The sequence below is a fragment of the Rhipicephalus microplus genome, chromosome 5 (genome assembly GCF_043290135.1).
Source record: "Rhipicephalus microplus isolate Deutch F79 chromosome 5, USDA_Rmic, whole genome shotgun sequence".
Taxonomy (NCBI): domain Eukaryota; kingdom Metazoa; phylum Arthropoda; class Arachnida; order Ixodida; family Ixodidae; genus Rhipicephalus; species Rhipicephalus microplus.
The window spans coordinates 176,793,290-176,811,246 of NC_134704.1; the positions used below are offsets into that span (position 1 = coordinate 176,793,290).

Here is a 17,957-nt window from a genome sequence, read left to right on the forward strand (position 1 = left end):
AACAATGCAGATAAGCAAATTTCTTCATCTGATTGATGACAGACTACAGTTTAACCAAGTAGAAATGAAGGGAGGTAAAATCCTTACCGGAAAGTCTTTCGCTCTGTGCCTCCTTTTCAGACTCTGCAAAGAACAGTACATAATTTGGCACTGTTTGTGTGCTTGTTATATATATGCCAAGAACGCAGCATAAAATTATACTGAGCGTGTAACAGCGTGTTGAAAGGGGACAGAAAGTGAAAAGAAGCACACATACACAACAATCAATGGAGTTCGTTGTCACTAGGCAGATGATAAATAGGAAAAAATACCAGTGACCTTACAGCACCACAAAAACGAAAACCCTCTCCCCCTTTTCCCCTATCGGCTTCTTCACTGGCACACCAGAACTCATCTCTGAAGCAAACAGATTTTTTTTGTGTGTGAAAGAGAGACGAAAAGAAAGCTGACACATTCTTGTTTTTTTATTAATCTAGAAGGTTTCCTGGACATGTCCTATACTACCGTGGATTAGTTGACAGAAAGGAACCAGGGGTGGCGTTTCTCATATACAAGCGCAGGTCACGGGATCGAATCCCGACTGCGGTGGCTGCATTTTCGATGGAGGCGGAAATGTTCTAGGCCCGTGTGCTCAGATTTGGGTGCACATTAAAGAACCCCAGGTTGTCGAAATTTCCGGAGTCTTCCACTATGGTGTCTCTTATAATAATATGGTGGTTTGGGACGGTAAACCCCACATATCACTCAATCATTATCTTACACAAGAACATTACTGGCAACTTAGAGGGATACTACAGCACTAGTGAGAGGGCAGCAAGTATCATAATTGAGTTTAACAACAAGAACAAAATGAAGGTGGTACAGGCCTACACGCCAGCATCGAGCCATGATAATCATTAGCGGGCCAATAATAAATTAAAGACACATTTTAATATTCTGGTGGGCGACTGTAATGTCAAAGTAGGCACGAAACAGGCCGGAGACCATGCAGTGGGGGAATATGACATCGACTCTTGAAATGCCAGAGGGGAGTTATTAGTAGTGTTCGCTGAACGTAGTGTTTACGGATTATCAATACCTTCTTCAAAAAATGGGCTAACCATAAGTGGACATGCCGAAGTCTTAATGGCGAAACTAAAAATGGAATTGCCTTCATTCTGTGTGCACACTCCGACATTGTACAGGATGTAGAAGCAGTTGGCAAGATTAGATGCAGTTACTATAGAATGGTAAGAGCACGTATTCACTTAGATTTTAAAAATCAAAGGCAAAAAGTGATACGCAAGAAGCCACTTAATGAGCTATCGGTGAGAGGGAAAGTACGGAAATTCGGACTTCCACTTCAGAAAAAATTCGAGGCACTTAACGAGGAAACCAACGTTAGCAATGACACAATGAACGATAATGTTACTAGTATCATCAAAGAGTGTGCAATGAAAGTCTGAGGTACAGTCACTTCACAAGACACTAGAAAACTATCTCAGGAGACGAAATATCTTGTTGAGAGACGACAAACCATGAAATCATCAAATTCAACCTGTAAAATAGAGCTAGTGGAGCTTTCGAAGTTAATCAATTGGCATAAGGTAGCCAACATCGGAATGTATAGCATGGAGAGAATCGAGCAGGCTGGAAAAAGCGGCGGAAGCCGGAAGGCTGCGAAAGCAGACTTGTGAACAGGCAATAATTGGATGTATACCTCGAGGAAAGAAGGAAGGCTACGTCATAAGCGATATGGATTGGATAGTCAAGAGGGTGGAGGATTTCTACAGAGAGCTCTACAGAATCTATCAGGAACAGAAGCTGCAGAAGCAATCAGGATGATATCGTGATGAACAATAATTGTCCAGAAGAATGCGACTTTCCCTGCCATGGCGAATTTACTGAAGAAAATGGGGCTACAAAGCTTTGCAATGCCGCACTTTTGCCATAATAAAACTGCCTTTATATGAAAGCAACCTTATCTACTTACCCTTTTTCGGAAGCCTGTTTTAGACTGTAAAAGAGACAAAGGTATAGAGCAGTATAAGTGAAATGCCGAAAGGAAAAATGTTGAAAATATTAAACAGCGAATTAATTTCTTTTTGATATCTGATTTGTATACAGTTCGACCATTTCCTACTCGATGTTGTCGCAAATTCATTCGTCTGGAGCATCACGATTAACATCAACGCATCGGGCTATCAAAGAAGAAAATTCTGGATGCATGAAATGCTCTCAGTAACGTCGCTGGAAAACAGTGCTGGTTTATGAGCATGGCTTTCGATGGATAAATCATACCCTGTGATTGAATGAAGGGACTGGAGTTGGTGGAACATGTGAAAGAAGTCTTGCTTGTTTCATTGTGTTCATCGTGTCTTATTTATTGACCAGGTTAAAGTAAAGTGCTGTGTCTAATTATCACTTTTCTCTCTTCTTAAAAAACCACGCAATAGATAGCGTGCTCAAGCATTAGAAACTCCGCCATTTTATGCTACTTGATGCGCGTACTTTAGCTATAAGCATTCTCAAATCACATAAATTCGGCTCTAACTGTTCTGCCAGAGTCCACGTGAACTTCAGCGATCCCACTCTGAACGACATGTGGTGGCTATCTCGAGAAATCGCACAGACCAATGGTTCCCCTAGGCGCTTTTATGCCGTGGCTTCAATACGTGAGCACTGTATGCATACACCTATATTAATACTTCATTTCTTTGTTTTGTGCAGTAATTTCAAAGGGGCCCTAACACACTTTTCAAAGAGACCATGGAATGACTTTACTTTTAAAAATGGAATGACTTTACTTTAAAAATGGCAGCATGTCCACGGAGTGAATGATGGAGAGTAGGGCGAAGCATCCGTCCGTTCATTCGTTCTTGCATCCGTCCGTCCATGCGTGCGTCTGTGTGGCCGCCCGTGCGTCCATCCGTGTGGGCGTCTGTTCATGCGTCCACACGTCCTTTTGTGCATCCGTCCCTGCGTTCGTCCATGCATCCACTCCAGCGTCCACCCTTGCGTCCATCCATCCGTGCAGCCATCTGTGCGTCCGTCCATGCATCTGTCTGTGTGTCCGTTCGTCCACCTATTCAACACTCCAAGTACCACCATCTCACATCTTTTCATCATATATTCCTCATATAGAAGCACCACCATCCAGCGGGCATTCTATGGACTGAACGAGAGGAAGCACACGCACACTTTCTTACGGCTTGCGCTTTGTGTCTACTTCCCACCTTTAACCACCTCGAGTTCATGGCATATACTAGTTCACTGTATTTATGGCACTGCGGCCCAATGCTCACTACACCTTTCTAAAACCAAGGAGGTTACGCCCAGCGAGTATAACGTAGCGACCCTTTCTTCTCAGATAGTGCTCAATGTACATGCCAATGGCTGCTAAGACGGAATGAGAGACAGAAGAATTCGACTTTTAGTTAACGCGCACGCTGCGAATTTTGTATTCTTCAACAACGCACAGAAGAAATCTCCCAGCGGCACCACCTTGGAGGTCAAAATGTAAGACTGGTTACACACTACTACTACGACTACGAGGGACGAATGGGTGCCGCTATAAGGAGCTTCGCCCCTAAAAAATTGGCAGATCCCAGATGCAGTGGGAATCGATAATATGCGAAGCACGAATGAGAGAGTTTTAAATGTCACTTTAAAATCAGCACTACGCAACGAGGTGGAGGTAAATTATGCCATACATGACTTCCGTGTCATGATTATCATGTTTGGATGTATTGCTTACCTTCGTCATCTATTCACGTCACCTCATACCAAATTTAGTATGTGTGGAGCTAGCAAAACAACCGAGAACACGCTATGAGCGTGGTAAGTGGTCATGTTCTTACATGACACGCCTGTCAGGGTTATCATGTTTGCATCAGTCATATATTTTCGTCCTGGATTGACGTCACGTAACAACGAATTCGGTATATATGGTGCTAGCAAAACGGCTGCGAGCGCATCATGAAGTGACCAATGTACTCCAATGTAGCGTTGACGCGCGCGCACGCAGGGCACAGCGTTGCTACGTTAGCAAAACGAGCATTTGATAGTCTGACGCCCTTCGCGACCAGTGCGACTGGTGCGACCACAGCGTCCGTCAGCGCGGCCCGACGGCAACCAGCGCTAAATGCGACATGCTGCATTTCGCGCCAATCAGTTGCCCAGACAATATTGTGTCTCCCTATTTTCGTCACGGAGGGTCGCCGGACACGCTGAAACGCGCATGTGTCAAAGCAGCGCAACGCAGCACGCGCATGCGAGTATATGGCAGGACTGGTACCTGGCGTGGAAACGCCGGCGTGACCCGACGAAATGAAATCCGGTGAGCACGCGTACCACGTCACGTCGAAATGTTTGACGCCTTGACTGCGGCATGTAGTCATGTTCTCACCCTACACGCATCTCATGATTATCATGTTTGCACCAGTTACATACCTTCGTCATCCCTTGCCGTCACGTAATACCAAATTTGCCATATGTAAAACTAGTGAAACGGCCACAAGCGCATAATGAGTGCGGCATGTAGTCTTGTCGTTACATGACACGCATGTCATGATTATCATGCTTGTATGTGTCATTTACCTATGTCGTCCATTCGCGTCACGTAATACCGAGTTTGATACGTGTGAAGATATCGGAACGGCCGTGAGTGCATCATGAGCGTAGCATATAGTCACGTTGTTGCATCACACGTATCTCATGTTTATCGTGTTTACACCAATCACATACCTTCGCCATCCATTCACGTCCCGTAATACCAAATTGGGTATAAGCTAGCGAAATGCCCGTGAGCGCCTCAGGAGCATGGCATGTAGTCATGTTGTTACATGACACGCATGTCATGATTTTCAATTTAGGGTCTGTTGCTTGTGTTCGCCATGCAATCATGTCATACCATACCAGTTTTGCAACATGCCATGTGAACGAAACCACCGCAAGAGCTGCAGGACCATGAAGTGTAAATCAAGACATTCATGAAATACATGTCATGATTTTCATATTACGACTAGTCAAATATGTTCTTCATACAGTCATGTTATGCCACACCAAATTTGGCATCGATCCCATTATTGAAACGGTCAGGAGAGCTAAAAGTCGTAGATAGATAGATAGATAGATAGATAGATAGATGGATAGATAGATAGATAGATAGATAGATAGATAGATAGATAGATAGATAGATAGATAGATAGATAGATAGATAGATAGATAGATAGATAGATAGATAGATAGATAGATAGATAGATAGATAGATAGATAGATAGATAGATAGATAGATAGATAGATAGATAGATAGATAGATAGATAGATAGATAGATAGATAGATAGATAGATAGATAGATAGATAGATAGATAGATAGATAGATAGATAGATAGATAGATAGATAGATAGATAGATAGATAGATAGATAGATAGATAGATAGATAGATAGATAGATAGATAGATAGATAGATAGATAGATAGACAGATAGACAGACAGACAGACAGACAGACAGACAGACAGACAGACAGACAGACAGACAGACAGACAGACAGACAGACAGACAGACAGATAGATAGATAGATAGATAGATAGATAGATAGATAGATAGATAGATAGATAGATAGATAGATAGATAGATAGATAGATAGATAGATAGATAGATAGATAGATAGATAGATAGATAGATAGATAGATAGATAGATAGATAGATAGATAGATAGATAGATAGATAGATAGATAGATAGATAGATAGATAGATAGATAGATAGATAGATAGATAGATAGATAGATAGATAGATAGATAGATAGATAGATAGATAGATGAGCTCAAAGTCACCAAAGTTCACTAAGAAATATTTCGCATTTAAAAATTTATTGCCTCAGAAATGAACCGCCACAATTTTTTTTAGAATCCGTCAAGTATAGGAGTGGAGTTGGACATCTTTCACACGCTGTAATTGCTCTTTCTCTTGGAAGATGAACCGTGGGGGATGGCACGGAGGAAAGAAGTTACGTCAATCACACGTCATGACCTTCAGCACCTTTTCTACGAACGCGCGGCTTACTTTCGGAGTGATCGCGAGCGTGAGTGTGAGCACGCACGTGGCGGCATTCCGCCACAGCCGCAGTAACTAAGCAGCCCACGATGCTCGAATCAGCCAGTGACCGGCAAGTTAAATTTATGGAATGGACGTTTCGGTATGTCGTATCATTTGTAGAAACAATGGGGAACGGTTTGACCTCACAGTGATAATTAATTGTGAATTACAGGTAACATGCTGCGCTATGTTGCTCAGCTCGCGTGTTATGTAGGCGTCTGGACTACCCCTCGGCAGTACTTTTCGAATACGCTAACGAAAAAGCTTCAGCTCCAATTTAACGTTACTGCACATGACAGGAAACCCTGGGTTTTCATACTTTTTTGTTTAAATTATCTCTATTTTGCCAAATTTTTATATACATTTGCGAAATGTGCTACATTCGCGTGTTAGGCATTGCACATAGACCCATATTAAAAACCGTGATTATGCGACGTTTTTTTTTCCATGAAATGAGAAAATACTGATGCGACGCCATATAACATAGTTAAGTTCATGAAAAATTTGCGCATAACATAAATATGAGAGTTAGTATGCCGTTTGTAGCCATTTTTGTTTCGTCAGTTTTCTTTTTATCACAATTAACTGCTGTGTTATTATTATCTTACGCACACAGTACAATCTCATGTGAACACATTTATTTGAGCTGGTATCGCTTGCTTCGTTTATTTTAAACTTGGAAGCACGCCGTTTTCATTCCTTCCGCAACATGCAAGAAGCGGAATCAAATGTTTTCAGAGAAGGAGTGCACCCTGGACAACACAGCAGCCGACTCACCAGCACTACGCAGGAGAGACTCTAGCTGGACGTTGCTGCTACTGGCACTAGCAATAGGCCTACGCTCCTATGTGGTCACATCGTCTAGTTCGTTTTGCTGACATCGTTGCTTCAATTAGGTAACATAACTAGTGCATGACATTTCCGTTCGTGGCAGCCATACCATGAAGCAACAGATTCACTGCAACAGGTAAACTGCTACAGATTCTTGTGCTTGCTCTTCATTTTCGTCGGCAGAGAAAATAAATCTCTTCATTTCAATTTCGAAATAACTGCCCCTCAGCAATGTTATCAGGCCAGCATTCTATGCGTCAGTTGTCTATTTTCTGTTTTTTATGTGACGGTAGCAAATTAAAAGCCCTGCAAAAGAGAGTGACATAAGTAATATATTAAATATATCACGTGCACTAATCAGCTGCTTCTTATACAGAAGACTTATCACTTGACACACCTGGCAAAACGTCCGCGTCACTGATGCTCAGCGTCGTACTCACTCTCTGGAAAGCTTAGAGTGAAACCCCAGTCAGGAACGAAATAAAAATGTGTCGTCGTTCTAATCGATGCACTTCTAGTTCCTTTCAACTTACGCCTTCCTTCGCCAAGGTTACTTTCTCTCTGCCAGGATCTGCATAATATTCTACGATAATTACAGTTTTTTATGTAGTCAAATAAACGAAGTCATAAGTGGGCCCATGTTCTTTTGTAGTCATCCCAATTATTTCGTTCCTTCTTTTGCTGATTGTTGAATGAAAAAAATCATCCATTGTCGCTTTACGATGGGCCAGAAACTACAATCGACAGATGAGGACATTACACTACCAAATCCGTACTCGGTGCCTCAAAACGTTTTTAAATATGAAGTTGTATTAATGCACTGAACAATTTCGACTAGTTTGCGTAAGATAAAACAAAAAACGAAGCACGTGACCTCCACGAAGGACACAGAGGCGTACTCACCACTGTCCTGGTCTCTTCGTGCGCCTGAAAAAATAGGCAGGTCGAAATAACTTAAAATACCGCTCGGCAACCTCTTCAGGTATAATTTGATTGCTAAGTATTACGAAGTGTAGGCAACTACAGCGGCACAACTTCGGCGGCAATATTTACTGGCTCAAAGCCATCTCACGTAATCAGGTACTTAGCATATTTGTGACAAATGTCGGCTAATAGCGAAACCCTCCGCCAAAAGACTGCTACTGCGTAGTAAGCCTAAGGTACACGTTTTTTTTATACCATCCGTTTCCACGGCTGCAACGCCCGTGTCCCAACTCACAAAACCGTGGCCTCCCATCAACAGTACAGGGACAGACGCTCTCGCTTTGCGAAGTGTGATGTAGATACGGCTGAAATGGTTGGCCATGGTTAAGGAATGCTCAAATATTTGCTCGTCCACACCAACCGAGTTTTGTTTTTTCAAGGGTACCCTGGAGCAAGACATGTAGGCACAATTATATGCGCCCTGCCTGCGTTCTTATAGGCAGCAAATCTTGGCATACTTTCCAATTAAGCCCAACGCAGTAGACGTGTATATGACGAACAATAGACTTCACAATGTAATGCATGGCGAAATTTAAAATTTGACGTTAATATTCAGTGAATGTGACCGACGTATTGAGCAGGCTTTGCGGCCGGTAAACAGTATACCTTTGTTTAATCCATGGCTCTTTTATCCGAATTCTACATAGTTTCTGTGACTTGTCGAGCTTTGACAGCTTCCTTTGTGACGACATTTTTCAACATATATTGAAAAAGAATGTTTTCCGACACAGTGTATGCATGACAGTAAGTCATTGTGTGCTTGACTGTTTTTGTTGTTATTATTATTATTATTATTATTATTATTATTATTATTATTATTATTATTATTATTATTATTATTATTATTATTATTATTATTATTATTATTATTATTATTATTATTATTATTATTATTATTATTATTATTATTATTATTATTATTATTATTATTATTATTATTATTATTCCTCTATCACTTTACATGCCCGAGCTCGTCCCATATTCAATCGTGCCAATATTCAAGCTTAGAAGAGGCACGCATCACTGTTCGTCTGGGAACTACATCACTCCTCCAATCATTTAATGAATTGAAAGCTCTGAACAACAGATGAAAGTGTCGAGAATATCGCACCTAAGCTTCGCCAACATATTACGGAGAGCTCGTTTTTTAGTTCTTTTTGAATATCTAGGATGGCTAATTGCTCTGAGCAATTCACAGTCTATACTTGAGAGCATTCGTTGCCTGTACATTAAGCTAGCCTTCATCTGCCTCATTCAATATATGAACCGAATAAAAGTGTTAGTTATCCCCACGTTTAAGCATCCAATACTGCAATGAGATCACGTTCCTCACATCATTGTAAACACTTATTTTTTACGGTGTCGTTATGAATAACTGTAGCTGAATTGAATGTCTAAATGCATATTCCATCAATTCTTTGCAAACAATTCGCTTTTATGATAAAATTATGTGGCTGCGGTTTTTATCATAGTGTATTCAAGTTAGTGTGATGTACTGTAAACAATACACGTTGAAGTGGTGTCTTGTTGCCACAGGAGGCAACTACACGTGCTTCAACTTTTTCATATCACGTCCCAAGGCGTTGCTTGCAAAACGTTCTGAAATACACATATCTTCGCCATTATCGCAAGCACGCCTGCTAGAGTACTAGGCAAGTTGAGTTTGATTGTGTTTCTTAAAACAGAGTCTTGCAAAAAAAAGCAGGATTGGAGCTTCTTCAACAGCAGTTCGACTTCCTCGTTGGCCAAAGAATTGCAAGAACTTCATTAAACGTTGCAGGAAACGTCGGGGACTACGATATACTTCTGTTTCGTGGTGAGTTCTGCGCGACTTACAATAGTTGGTACGGTGTAATTGGCCGCCAAAAAACCTATAACGGCGTCCGCGACGCAGTCGAAGGAGCCCCATAGGCCCGATATCTGGATGAGGTTGGCGCTTTCCTGCAAAGACGAGAGTCGTTCACAAAGACTTATATATTCGTTCATTTCATTCAGTTCATTCAGCAGTCAATAAGCATAATGAGATGCTGTAAACTAGTCTTCTAATTCCTAACATGGTTGTTGTTGTATTGGGGATTTGCAAAGCTCCAAGAAATTTAGCTAGCAGTATATAGATATTCGCACATCACGTGTACAATTTGCTTTTTTTCTGTGGCATGATCTCCAGTGAGTGTTCATATAGTAAGAAATACATTTTTGAATAAACTGGAAAACAGGTGGCTTAGTTGGACTCATTAGTAGCAAGTTGGAAGCACGCCGTATCGCAACAAAATTTGTGTTTTAATTCATGAACCCGAATCATTCGCAGATTTAATTTCACGGTATAATGCCCTATCATCGACGTACAATAGGGCGTACGTCTGACGCGACCACTTTTCAAGAATGTTAATAACGTTGACAAGTAATGGGCCCCAGATTGAACCTTGAAGAGTTCACAAGGCCTAATGTATTTAGTACTAATCTCATCGACGCTTAAGCGAAAGTACATACAGGCTTTAATCATTGGGCACAGAATAAAACTGGCACCACAACTCAAGAGTTTATGGGGTTAAGAAGTTAAGCCAAACACAACGTCAAATGCATTCGATAAGTCGCAGTGTCTAACTGGCTGCAGTTAGAAATAGCCTGCCGCAAAGAACGAAACAAGGAAGCAATGTTGCCTGTTTGCGTGTCTGACTGTCTGTCTCTTTCTTTGAGTGTGTATCTATTAGTTTTTGTTGTTTGTATGGGGAATCAGTTGTGCAGAATCCTAAAAGGAAACTAAAGAGTTACGAGGGGCGAGCCCTCCTGTATACCAAAAAACAAGATAAGCCCCACCGATTTATTAAGAAACATTTGTGTGCGCGCGGGAGTGTGTTTAAGTACGTCCTTTGACTTGAACTGCGCTGATATTGTAACGGGTGGACGAAAACGACAAAGAAGACATGGAGGAAAACGACGGGGTCAGTCTCTACGAGCCAGCTTGGCGCCATCTTTTCCGCCCCGAATTCCTTCTATATTTTGCCAGTAAAGTTATTCTCCCCGTAACATTATTGGCGGAAGGTGCGGGGTACCCACTTCAAGCAAGATGTATCTTCGTGTGGACACCTAGTGACCTCCCCCAAGGCGACTGAAGTCAACAATACCAACTCTTCTTCGACTACCGCGCTTTCTCGAACCACTTCTGTGCTTTCTCCAACTGGCCCGTCAACTCTCATCTGGGAGCCCCCGAGAGATCCAGGTTCCTTTTACGGCACCGAGGACGTTGACGTGGAAGCCTGGCTCAAATCATTCGAGCGAGGGGGTGTACGTATGCGATGGGACCCAACGCTCATGCTGGCCAACGTGAATTTTTTCTCGGAGGCACCGCAAAGGTCTGGTAGGAAACGCACGAGAAAGAGCCGACCAGCTGGGTGTTATGCAAGCAAAAGCTCTGGGAGCTATTCTTCAGGCGTGTGGGAAGTCAACGCGCCGCTCAAAGTGAGCTCGCACGCCGGGTTCAGACGTGCACCGAATCCTACCTCACGTACATTCAGGACGTGCTCGCGCAATGTGGACTCGCAGATGTCTGAAGCCGATAAGGTTGCCCATGATAATAAGGGCACAGCAGATGACACCTTTCACCTTCTTGTATTCAAAAATTTACCTACGGCTTAGGACATTATTTCTGATTGCCGCCACTTTGAAGAAGCCAAAAGCCACCAGTTTGCCCGCCTTCTAAATATGGCTGCAACATCCACATGCGAATACTCTCACCTGCTTTGTACGGAAAGTCCCTGTGACATTGTCCGTATTGTACGTCGGGAAATAAAAGCCAAGACTCCACTCGCGTCACCATCCCTCAACTTCGACAGCTATGCCGCCACCATCTCCCTCATCCGGACCGTCGGGAGAGCTAATTGGCCAGCGCCGGCTTGCACATGGGCTTCATTCGTCTTCCAGACTACGCCCCACCATATCCATCCGGGACTAATGCACCCGACCGACGTCGTCCTGCAAACCCACGTTATCGCAACCCGGTGGAATGGCGCACCCCGACGACCAGCCGATATGCTTCGATTGCAGTCATATAGAACAGATTTCGCACCACTGTCGTGCTTGTTCCAACTCTGCTCCGTGGCTTCACCCTCCACCCCATCGTCTACCTGCCTGGCATTCACGCTGGCCACCGCGAACACAGCCGCTAACGCCTGACAATTCCTTGCCCCCTAAATTCAGTCGCTCCCCTTCGCTGCAACGCCATTTCTTCCGCTCGGCCACATCTCGTCGATTGCCGTCCTCAAGCTCCTTCCGGCACTCACCTCTGGAAAACTGACGGGAGCAGATGTTGGAGTTGATGCTGCGATGCCGGCCTGATGTCAAAATTCTCTGCTGACCCTGCCCGCACATCGGAACCTCATCAATGTTGACGTGGACGGTGTACCAACTACGGCCCTCATCGACACTGGCGTACACGTGTCTATCATTAACGCTGACCTTAGAACATGGCTGAAAAAAGTTCTTCTTCGTGGCCAATTCCTGTGGTCCGAACTGCTGATAGTGGAACAGTCGCCGTGATTGGCGTGTGGTCAGCTGGCGTCAGAGTAGCCGGATCACACACATCAGTTCTTTCTTTATGTTTTAGAACATTGCCCTCACGACATAATTTTGGGTCATGCCTCTTTCTCTCAACATTCAGCCTTGATAGACTGTTATGGCGGTATAGTGCAACTCTATCTACCTACTGTTGTTGATCCTCCAAGTTGCCCTCCAAGTCGGCTTTGTTCTACAGAACACCTGCGTCTCCCACAACGAACAGTCGCTTACATAGGCGTCTCCCATGTTCCACCTGTCCCAGACGATGTTTATATTGGGTCCCCCAATGTTCACGTCCTGCTTTCGCACAATATTACGTTTTCTCACACTTAAGTTATGACAGCATCCCTATTGTAGGGGAAACTTCACCTACTTGTCCGTCAGACCAAAGTGTCTTAACAAGGATGATTGCACCCGACTTACCGAAAGAACAAGCTAACAACCTGCGTTCCCTCTTTGCATCTTTTTGGGACATCTTCGACTTTGGCGACCGCTCCCTCGGCAAGACGTCTGTTGTTAAGCATCGAATTGATACAGGCGATACAAGTCCCAATTATCGGCGACCTTACCACGTTTTCCATGCTGAGCGACGCATCATCAAACAGAGGTCAACAAAATGCTTTCTAAGAATATCATCGAGCCTTCCTGCAGTCTATGGGCGTCCCCCGTTGCACATGTCAAGAAGAAAGACAACAGCTGGAGATTTTTTGTTGATTATCGGCATTTGAACAAGATCACGAAAAAGGACATCTACATTTTGTCGCACATAGACGATGGCCTGGATTGTCGTCACGGCGCAAAATATTTTTCTTCCAACGACCTTCGCTCCGCGTACTGGCAAATAGCCGTTGATGACATGGACCATGAGAAGACGGCGTTATCACTCCCGACGGCCTTTACCAGTTTAAATAGATGCCATTCAATTTATGCAATGCACTCACCGCGTTCCAACGTATGATTGACGCCCTGCTGCACGGCTTCAAGTGGTCCATCTGCCTGTGCTACCTGGATGACATCATCGGTTTTTCTCCTTTTTCGACGTACTTAGAACGGCTATCAAAAATCCGATTTGTCTTTCGTATGGTGAGACTGCAACTCAATTCGGCAAAGTGCGATTTCGGCAGTCATAAAATATCTGTGCTCGGACATCTTGTTGATTTTGTAGGGGTTCGCCCTGATCAAGGTAAAATACGGGCAGTAAAATATTTTCTTGTAACGATATGTACCAAAGACGTTTGCAGTTTCGTTGGCCTTTTCTTATTTCCACTACTTTGTTAAATACTTTGCCGCTGTCACGTGCCCTCTGACTCAACTCCTCAAAATAGAAGCTTACTTCATCTGGGGCCCTGAGCAAGCTGATGCGTTCTGAAATGTAGTGTGGCTGCTCACTTCTCCTCCTATTCTCACTCAATTTGACGTCTCAGCTCCAACAGAAGTTCATACAGACGCATGTGTCTATGACATTGGTGCAGTCCTGATCCAGAAAAAATGGGCACGTGACCGTGTTGTTGCCTATGCCAGCCGCCTTCTTTCTCCTGCTGCGAGAAAATATTCAATAACTGAACGCGAATTTTTGGCACTTGTTTGGGCAGTCTGGAAATTTCGTCCCTATTTGCACGGCAGGCCATTCAAATTCATCACTGGTAACCACGCCTTGTGCTGGCTTTCATCCCTGAAAGACCCTTCAGGCATCTTGGCCGTTCAGTGCTGCGCCTTTAAGAATTCGACTACTCCGTCCTGTACAAAACCGGCCGCTTGCATCAAGATGCCGACTGCTTGTCCCGATATACTGCCGACCCTTCAGATGGCGACTCCTCTACAACCACCCTTCCTGCCGGCGTTTTCTCTCTATCCGCATTTCATGACATTGGAATCGAGCAGCATCGGGATATTTTCGTGGACAGTATTATCCGAAGGCTAACACTGGTAACGCCCAACCCTTCCCTTCGAAAGTTTGAGGTACATGATGGTGTATCGTACCGTTCCAATATGCACCCTGATGGCCCAGAAAGACTACTCACCGTTCCCCTTCAAGTGCGTCACTCTGTTTTTGCCCAGCTTCATGATGCACCGATACCGATGACCTCGGCGGGTCACGAACCTACGACAGAGTTCGCTGGTGCTTCTTCTGACCTGGTATGTACTACGACGTCTTCTGTTATGTTTCAGCCTGCGACCCTTGTCAATGACGGAAAAAACCAGATGCCCCTCCTGCTGGACGTCTTCAGCCACTGGACATTCCACGAGACCCATTCTACCGTGCTGGGGTGGACCTGCTTTGCCCTTTTTCTACGTCAGCCACAGGTAATCAGTGGGTTGCAGTAGCAGCCGATTACACTACCCGATACGCGATCACACGGGCCCTTCCAATCAGCTGTGCTACTGATGTGACTAATTTCCTTTTAGAGGACGTCTTTCTACACCACGGCACCCCTCGACATCTCCTTACCGACCGAGGCAGCTACTTTCCTTCCAAAGTGTTTGATGACCTCCTCCACTCCTGCGCAACAAAACACAAGCTTTTGAGGGCTTACCATCCACAAACAAATGGTCTAACCGAGTGCCTCAATCGCACTCTCACGGACATGCTCTCTATGTATGTCTCCACCAATCACCGTGACTGGTATACTACGTTGCCGTTTGTGACATTCCCGTACAATTCCTCCAGACACGACACCGCTAGGTTGTCTCTTTTTTTCTGTTGTTCGGCCGTGACCCTTTGCTACCTTTCGACATGCTCCTGCCAACCGGACTAAATGACACGTCTGAGTACAATCGTGATACAATAAGGACGACCCTAGCAGCACGCCAAGTTCCTCTACGACGAGTACTGGCCTCCCAGGACAATCAGAATAGCATATACGACGCCCGTCATCGTGATGTTTACTTCACATTCGGCAATCTAGTTCTGTTTTGGTCCCCCTCCCGCCGCCTTGGGCTTTCGAAGAAGTTACTCCCACGCTATTCAGGTCCCTACCACATCTTACGCCAAGTAACTGACATCACTTACGCAATCACCTATACGGACACCGCCATCATTCCCTCTCACACTGACATAGTACATGTCGCGCGACTCAAGCCATATCAATCCAGTGTCTCTTGATTATAACGGGGTTGGTGCTTCAACCACCGAGGAAATCATGAAACGGGCGGACGACGGCGACGAAGAGGACAGGGAGGAAGGCAACGTAGGTCAGTCTCTACGAGCAATCTTGGCGCCATCATGTCTGACCCAAGTTCATTCTGCATTTCTTCCAGTAAATTTATTCTCCCCGTAACATCATGTTTCGGGCAAGTTTAATATTTTCATATAAGATTTTTTCTACAACTATTGAGTACGTAAGTGTTCTACTGCCTAGACTAACCAGAAAAACTGTCTGTTCGTCTGCAATGCGTCAAACTAATATCAGTAAGTGCATTATTTGATCAAAATAAAATAGGTTCAAAACGAACAACCGTTAACAGTCGCAATTTCTTAAGCTAAAACACCATGCTAACAAACCGAATCTCTCTTAAACAGAGCTAAACGCGCACACTCGCCTTATGAACACCTAATACCCACAATACCCCACCCTCGATTCCATTAGCTGGTGACGTACTGCAGGATTGAGGTACATGACTTTCGGTATGACAAACAGGTACCTTCATTGCGCCGCCCAGAAGCATGACGTCGAAGATCAAGCTCACTCCCGCCAGGCCTTCGGTGATGTGGTCGGAGTTCTCGCGACCGTTTACTGTAAAAACCACAAGAAAAATAAATTTCTGTCTACAAGTACCAGAGAACTTCAAATAACCATTTTCTCTCTCGATAATAAAGCATATGGCAAAAAGCTTGTGCCATCATTCGTCACCTAGCCACACACACACACACACACACGCACACACACACACACACGCACACACACACACACGCGCGTGCGTGTGTGTTCAAGGGATGTGCAGGAGCGAACGAAAAACAGTGATTTATATACGTTGCGGCCACGGTAAGAGCTACGAGGGCGTATAAAAGCGAGTCCCCGGCTGCATCAGAGACAATAAAAGATCGTTTTCTGTTCACTCATCCACTTCCCTTGAGCATATATACATGTGATTCCAGATGTGGCAGACGTGGCCTGGCTCCTCCACTATGATTTTATTCCATTCCGACCTCTTCCTCGGCTTCTACCAATCATCGCTACCTTCTTACGTCACAAATTCTTCCTCCCTCAAAAGAATGCACGGGTTACAACCAACAAAACAACAAAAAAGAGAGTCCCCTAACAAAAAATGTCAAAATGTGCAATAGTTTCATTTCAGAAGAAAGTTTCGCAGCTCACACAAAAAAATCTCAGCGAAGGAAAACAGTCCGCTTATATCTAGGGGAGCTCTGGTGTACGAGGCTGGCTGTTGCGTCGTGGATAGCATAACCACGTCCTGCAGATCTGCTCTGATGATGACACTGGTTGAAGTCTTGCTAGAAACGAACAAGGTTGGGAATCCATGTAGCATGTCAAGGTCAGATTCTTTGGCATTTAAGCCTGTGCCGTGGCTGCAATAGACGCTATGCTTCTAGTCGGCGTGTGAAAAAACGAAGGCTGATGGGGTGATGCCACTTTTTCTGCTCTGTACAAGTGGTAGCTTGTGGTCTCTTTCGTAACTTTCTTTGGCGTTCTCTCAGTTGGTTTGATTGTAGACAAAGCCTTGAGAACTGGTACACATAACTGCGTCGACGTTATTTTCAGCGAATATGGCTCTGATGTTATATGTTATATGTTCTATAAACTATGTATTTATTCAGGTGCAGAAGATTGCTGCAAGTTTCTTTGTTGTGTAAGCTATGTATCAACTACGTTTTCAGGTTTCCTTCCTTTGTGGCATGATCTTTACGTAAAACAATGTGAAAGTGTATGATATTGTGATGTCCTTCATCTGCTGCCATTGTTCACAAAGGGGGCGGAGGATCCCTCAAGCCGTCATTACGGCTTTTCCCTCCGCCTCCTGTTACACTGTACTGTGACGAAGCAAATAAAGCAATCAATCAATGTTGACTTTGCTTCTTTAGTCATTGCTTCTTAATTCGGTGTTGTTTCTGATCACCTTCTTCACACGACAAATGTGCTCGTGATGTGGTTTCCCTTGGTAGTGCTCCTTGAACGAGTAACCGTTGTATTGCCAGGGGTTCGCGGAGTTGCCTCTGTTGAAACTGCTCGTTTTGTTGTAAATGTTGGCAAAATGGGCGTCTTTCAGGATCATGAGTCAAAGTTTCTTCGCCCGATCTACTGCAAGGCTTGTCTTGTGATAAAAACAGTGTGGCAGACTAATGAGAAATTTGCCCAGAGGGTTGCTAGTAGTTGTTAATAATAGATCCTTCTATCACTTCGCAATGTGCTTGCTTTGTTCAATTCAGAACCTTAGTTGTGCTTCGACACTTAGTGTCACCACTGGATGATCATAGCACAGAAGACTTTACTAGAGTCAGTTCAGATGTCTCATGTTTCTCTTTTTGTAGCGTTATTCAGCTGGAAACGTT

General features: G+C 44.1%; 1 protein-coding gene across 1 annotated transcript in view; it reads right to left on the reverse strand.

Moving 5' to 3' along the window:
- The window catches only part of LOC142817610 (uncharacterized), a 95,631-nt gene that overhangs the window by 52,172 nt on the left and 25,502 nt on the right, over nucleotides 1–17,957 (reverse strand). Inside the window, exons 4-8 of the mRNA XM_075894666.1 lie at nucleotides 16,091–16,182; nucleotides 9,731–9,835; nucleotides 7,814–7,837; nucleotides 1,973–1,996; nucleotides 88–123 (exon numbers count right to left, since the gene is read on the reverse strand). Of these exons, the coding sequence (XP_075750781.1) occupies nucleotides 88–123; nucleotides 1,973–1,996; nucleotides 7,814–7,837; nucleotides 9,731–9,835; nucleotides 16,091–16,182 (281 nt within the window). The remainder of the gene's footprint in view (nucleotides 1–87; nucleotides 124–1,972; nucleotides 1,997–7,813; nucleotides 7,838–9,730; nucleotides 9,836–16,090; nucleotides 16,183–17,957) is intronic.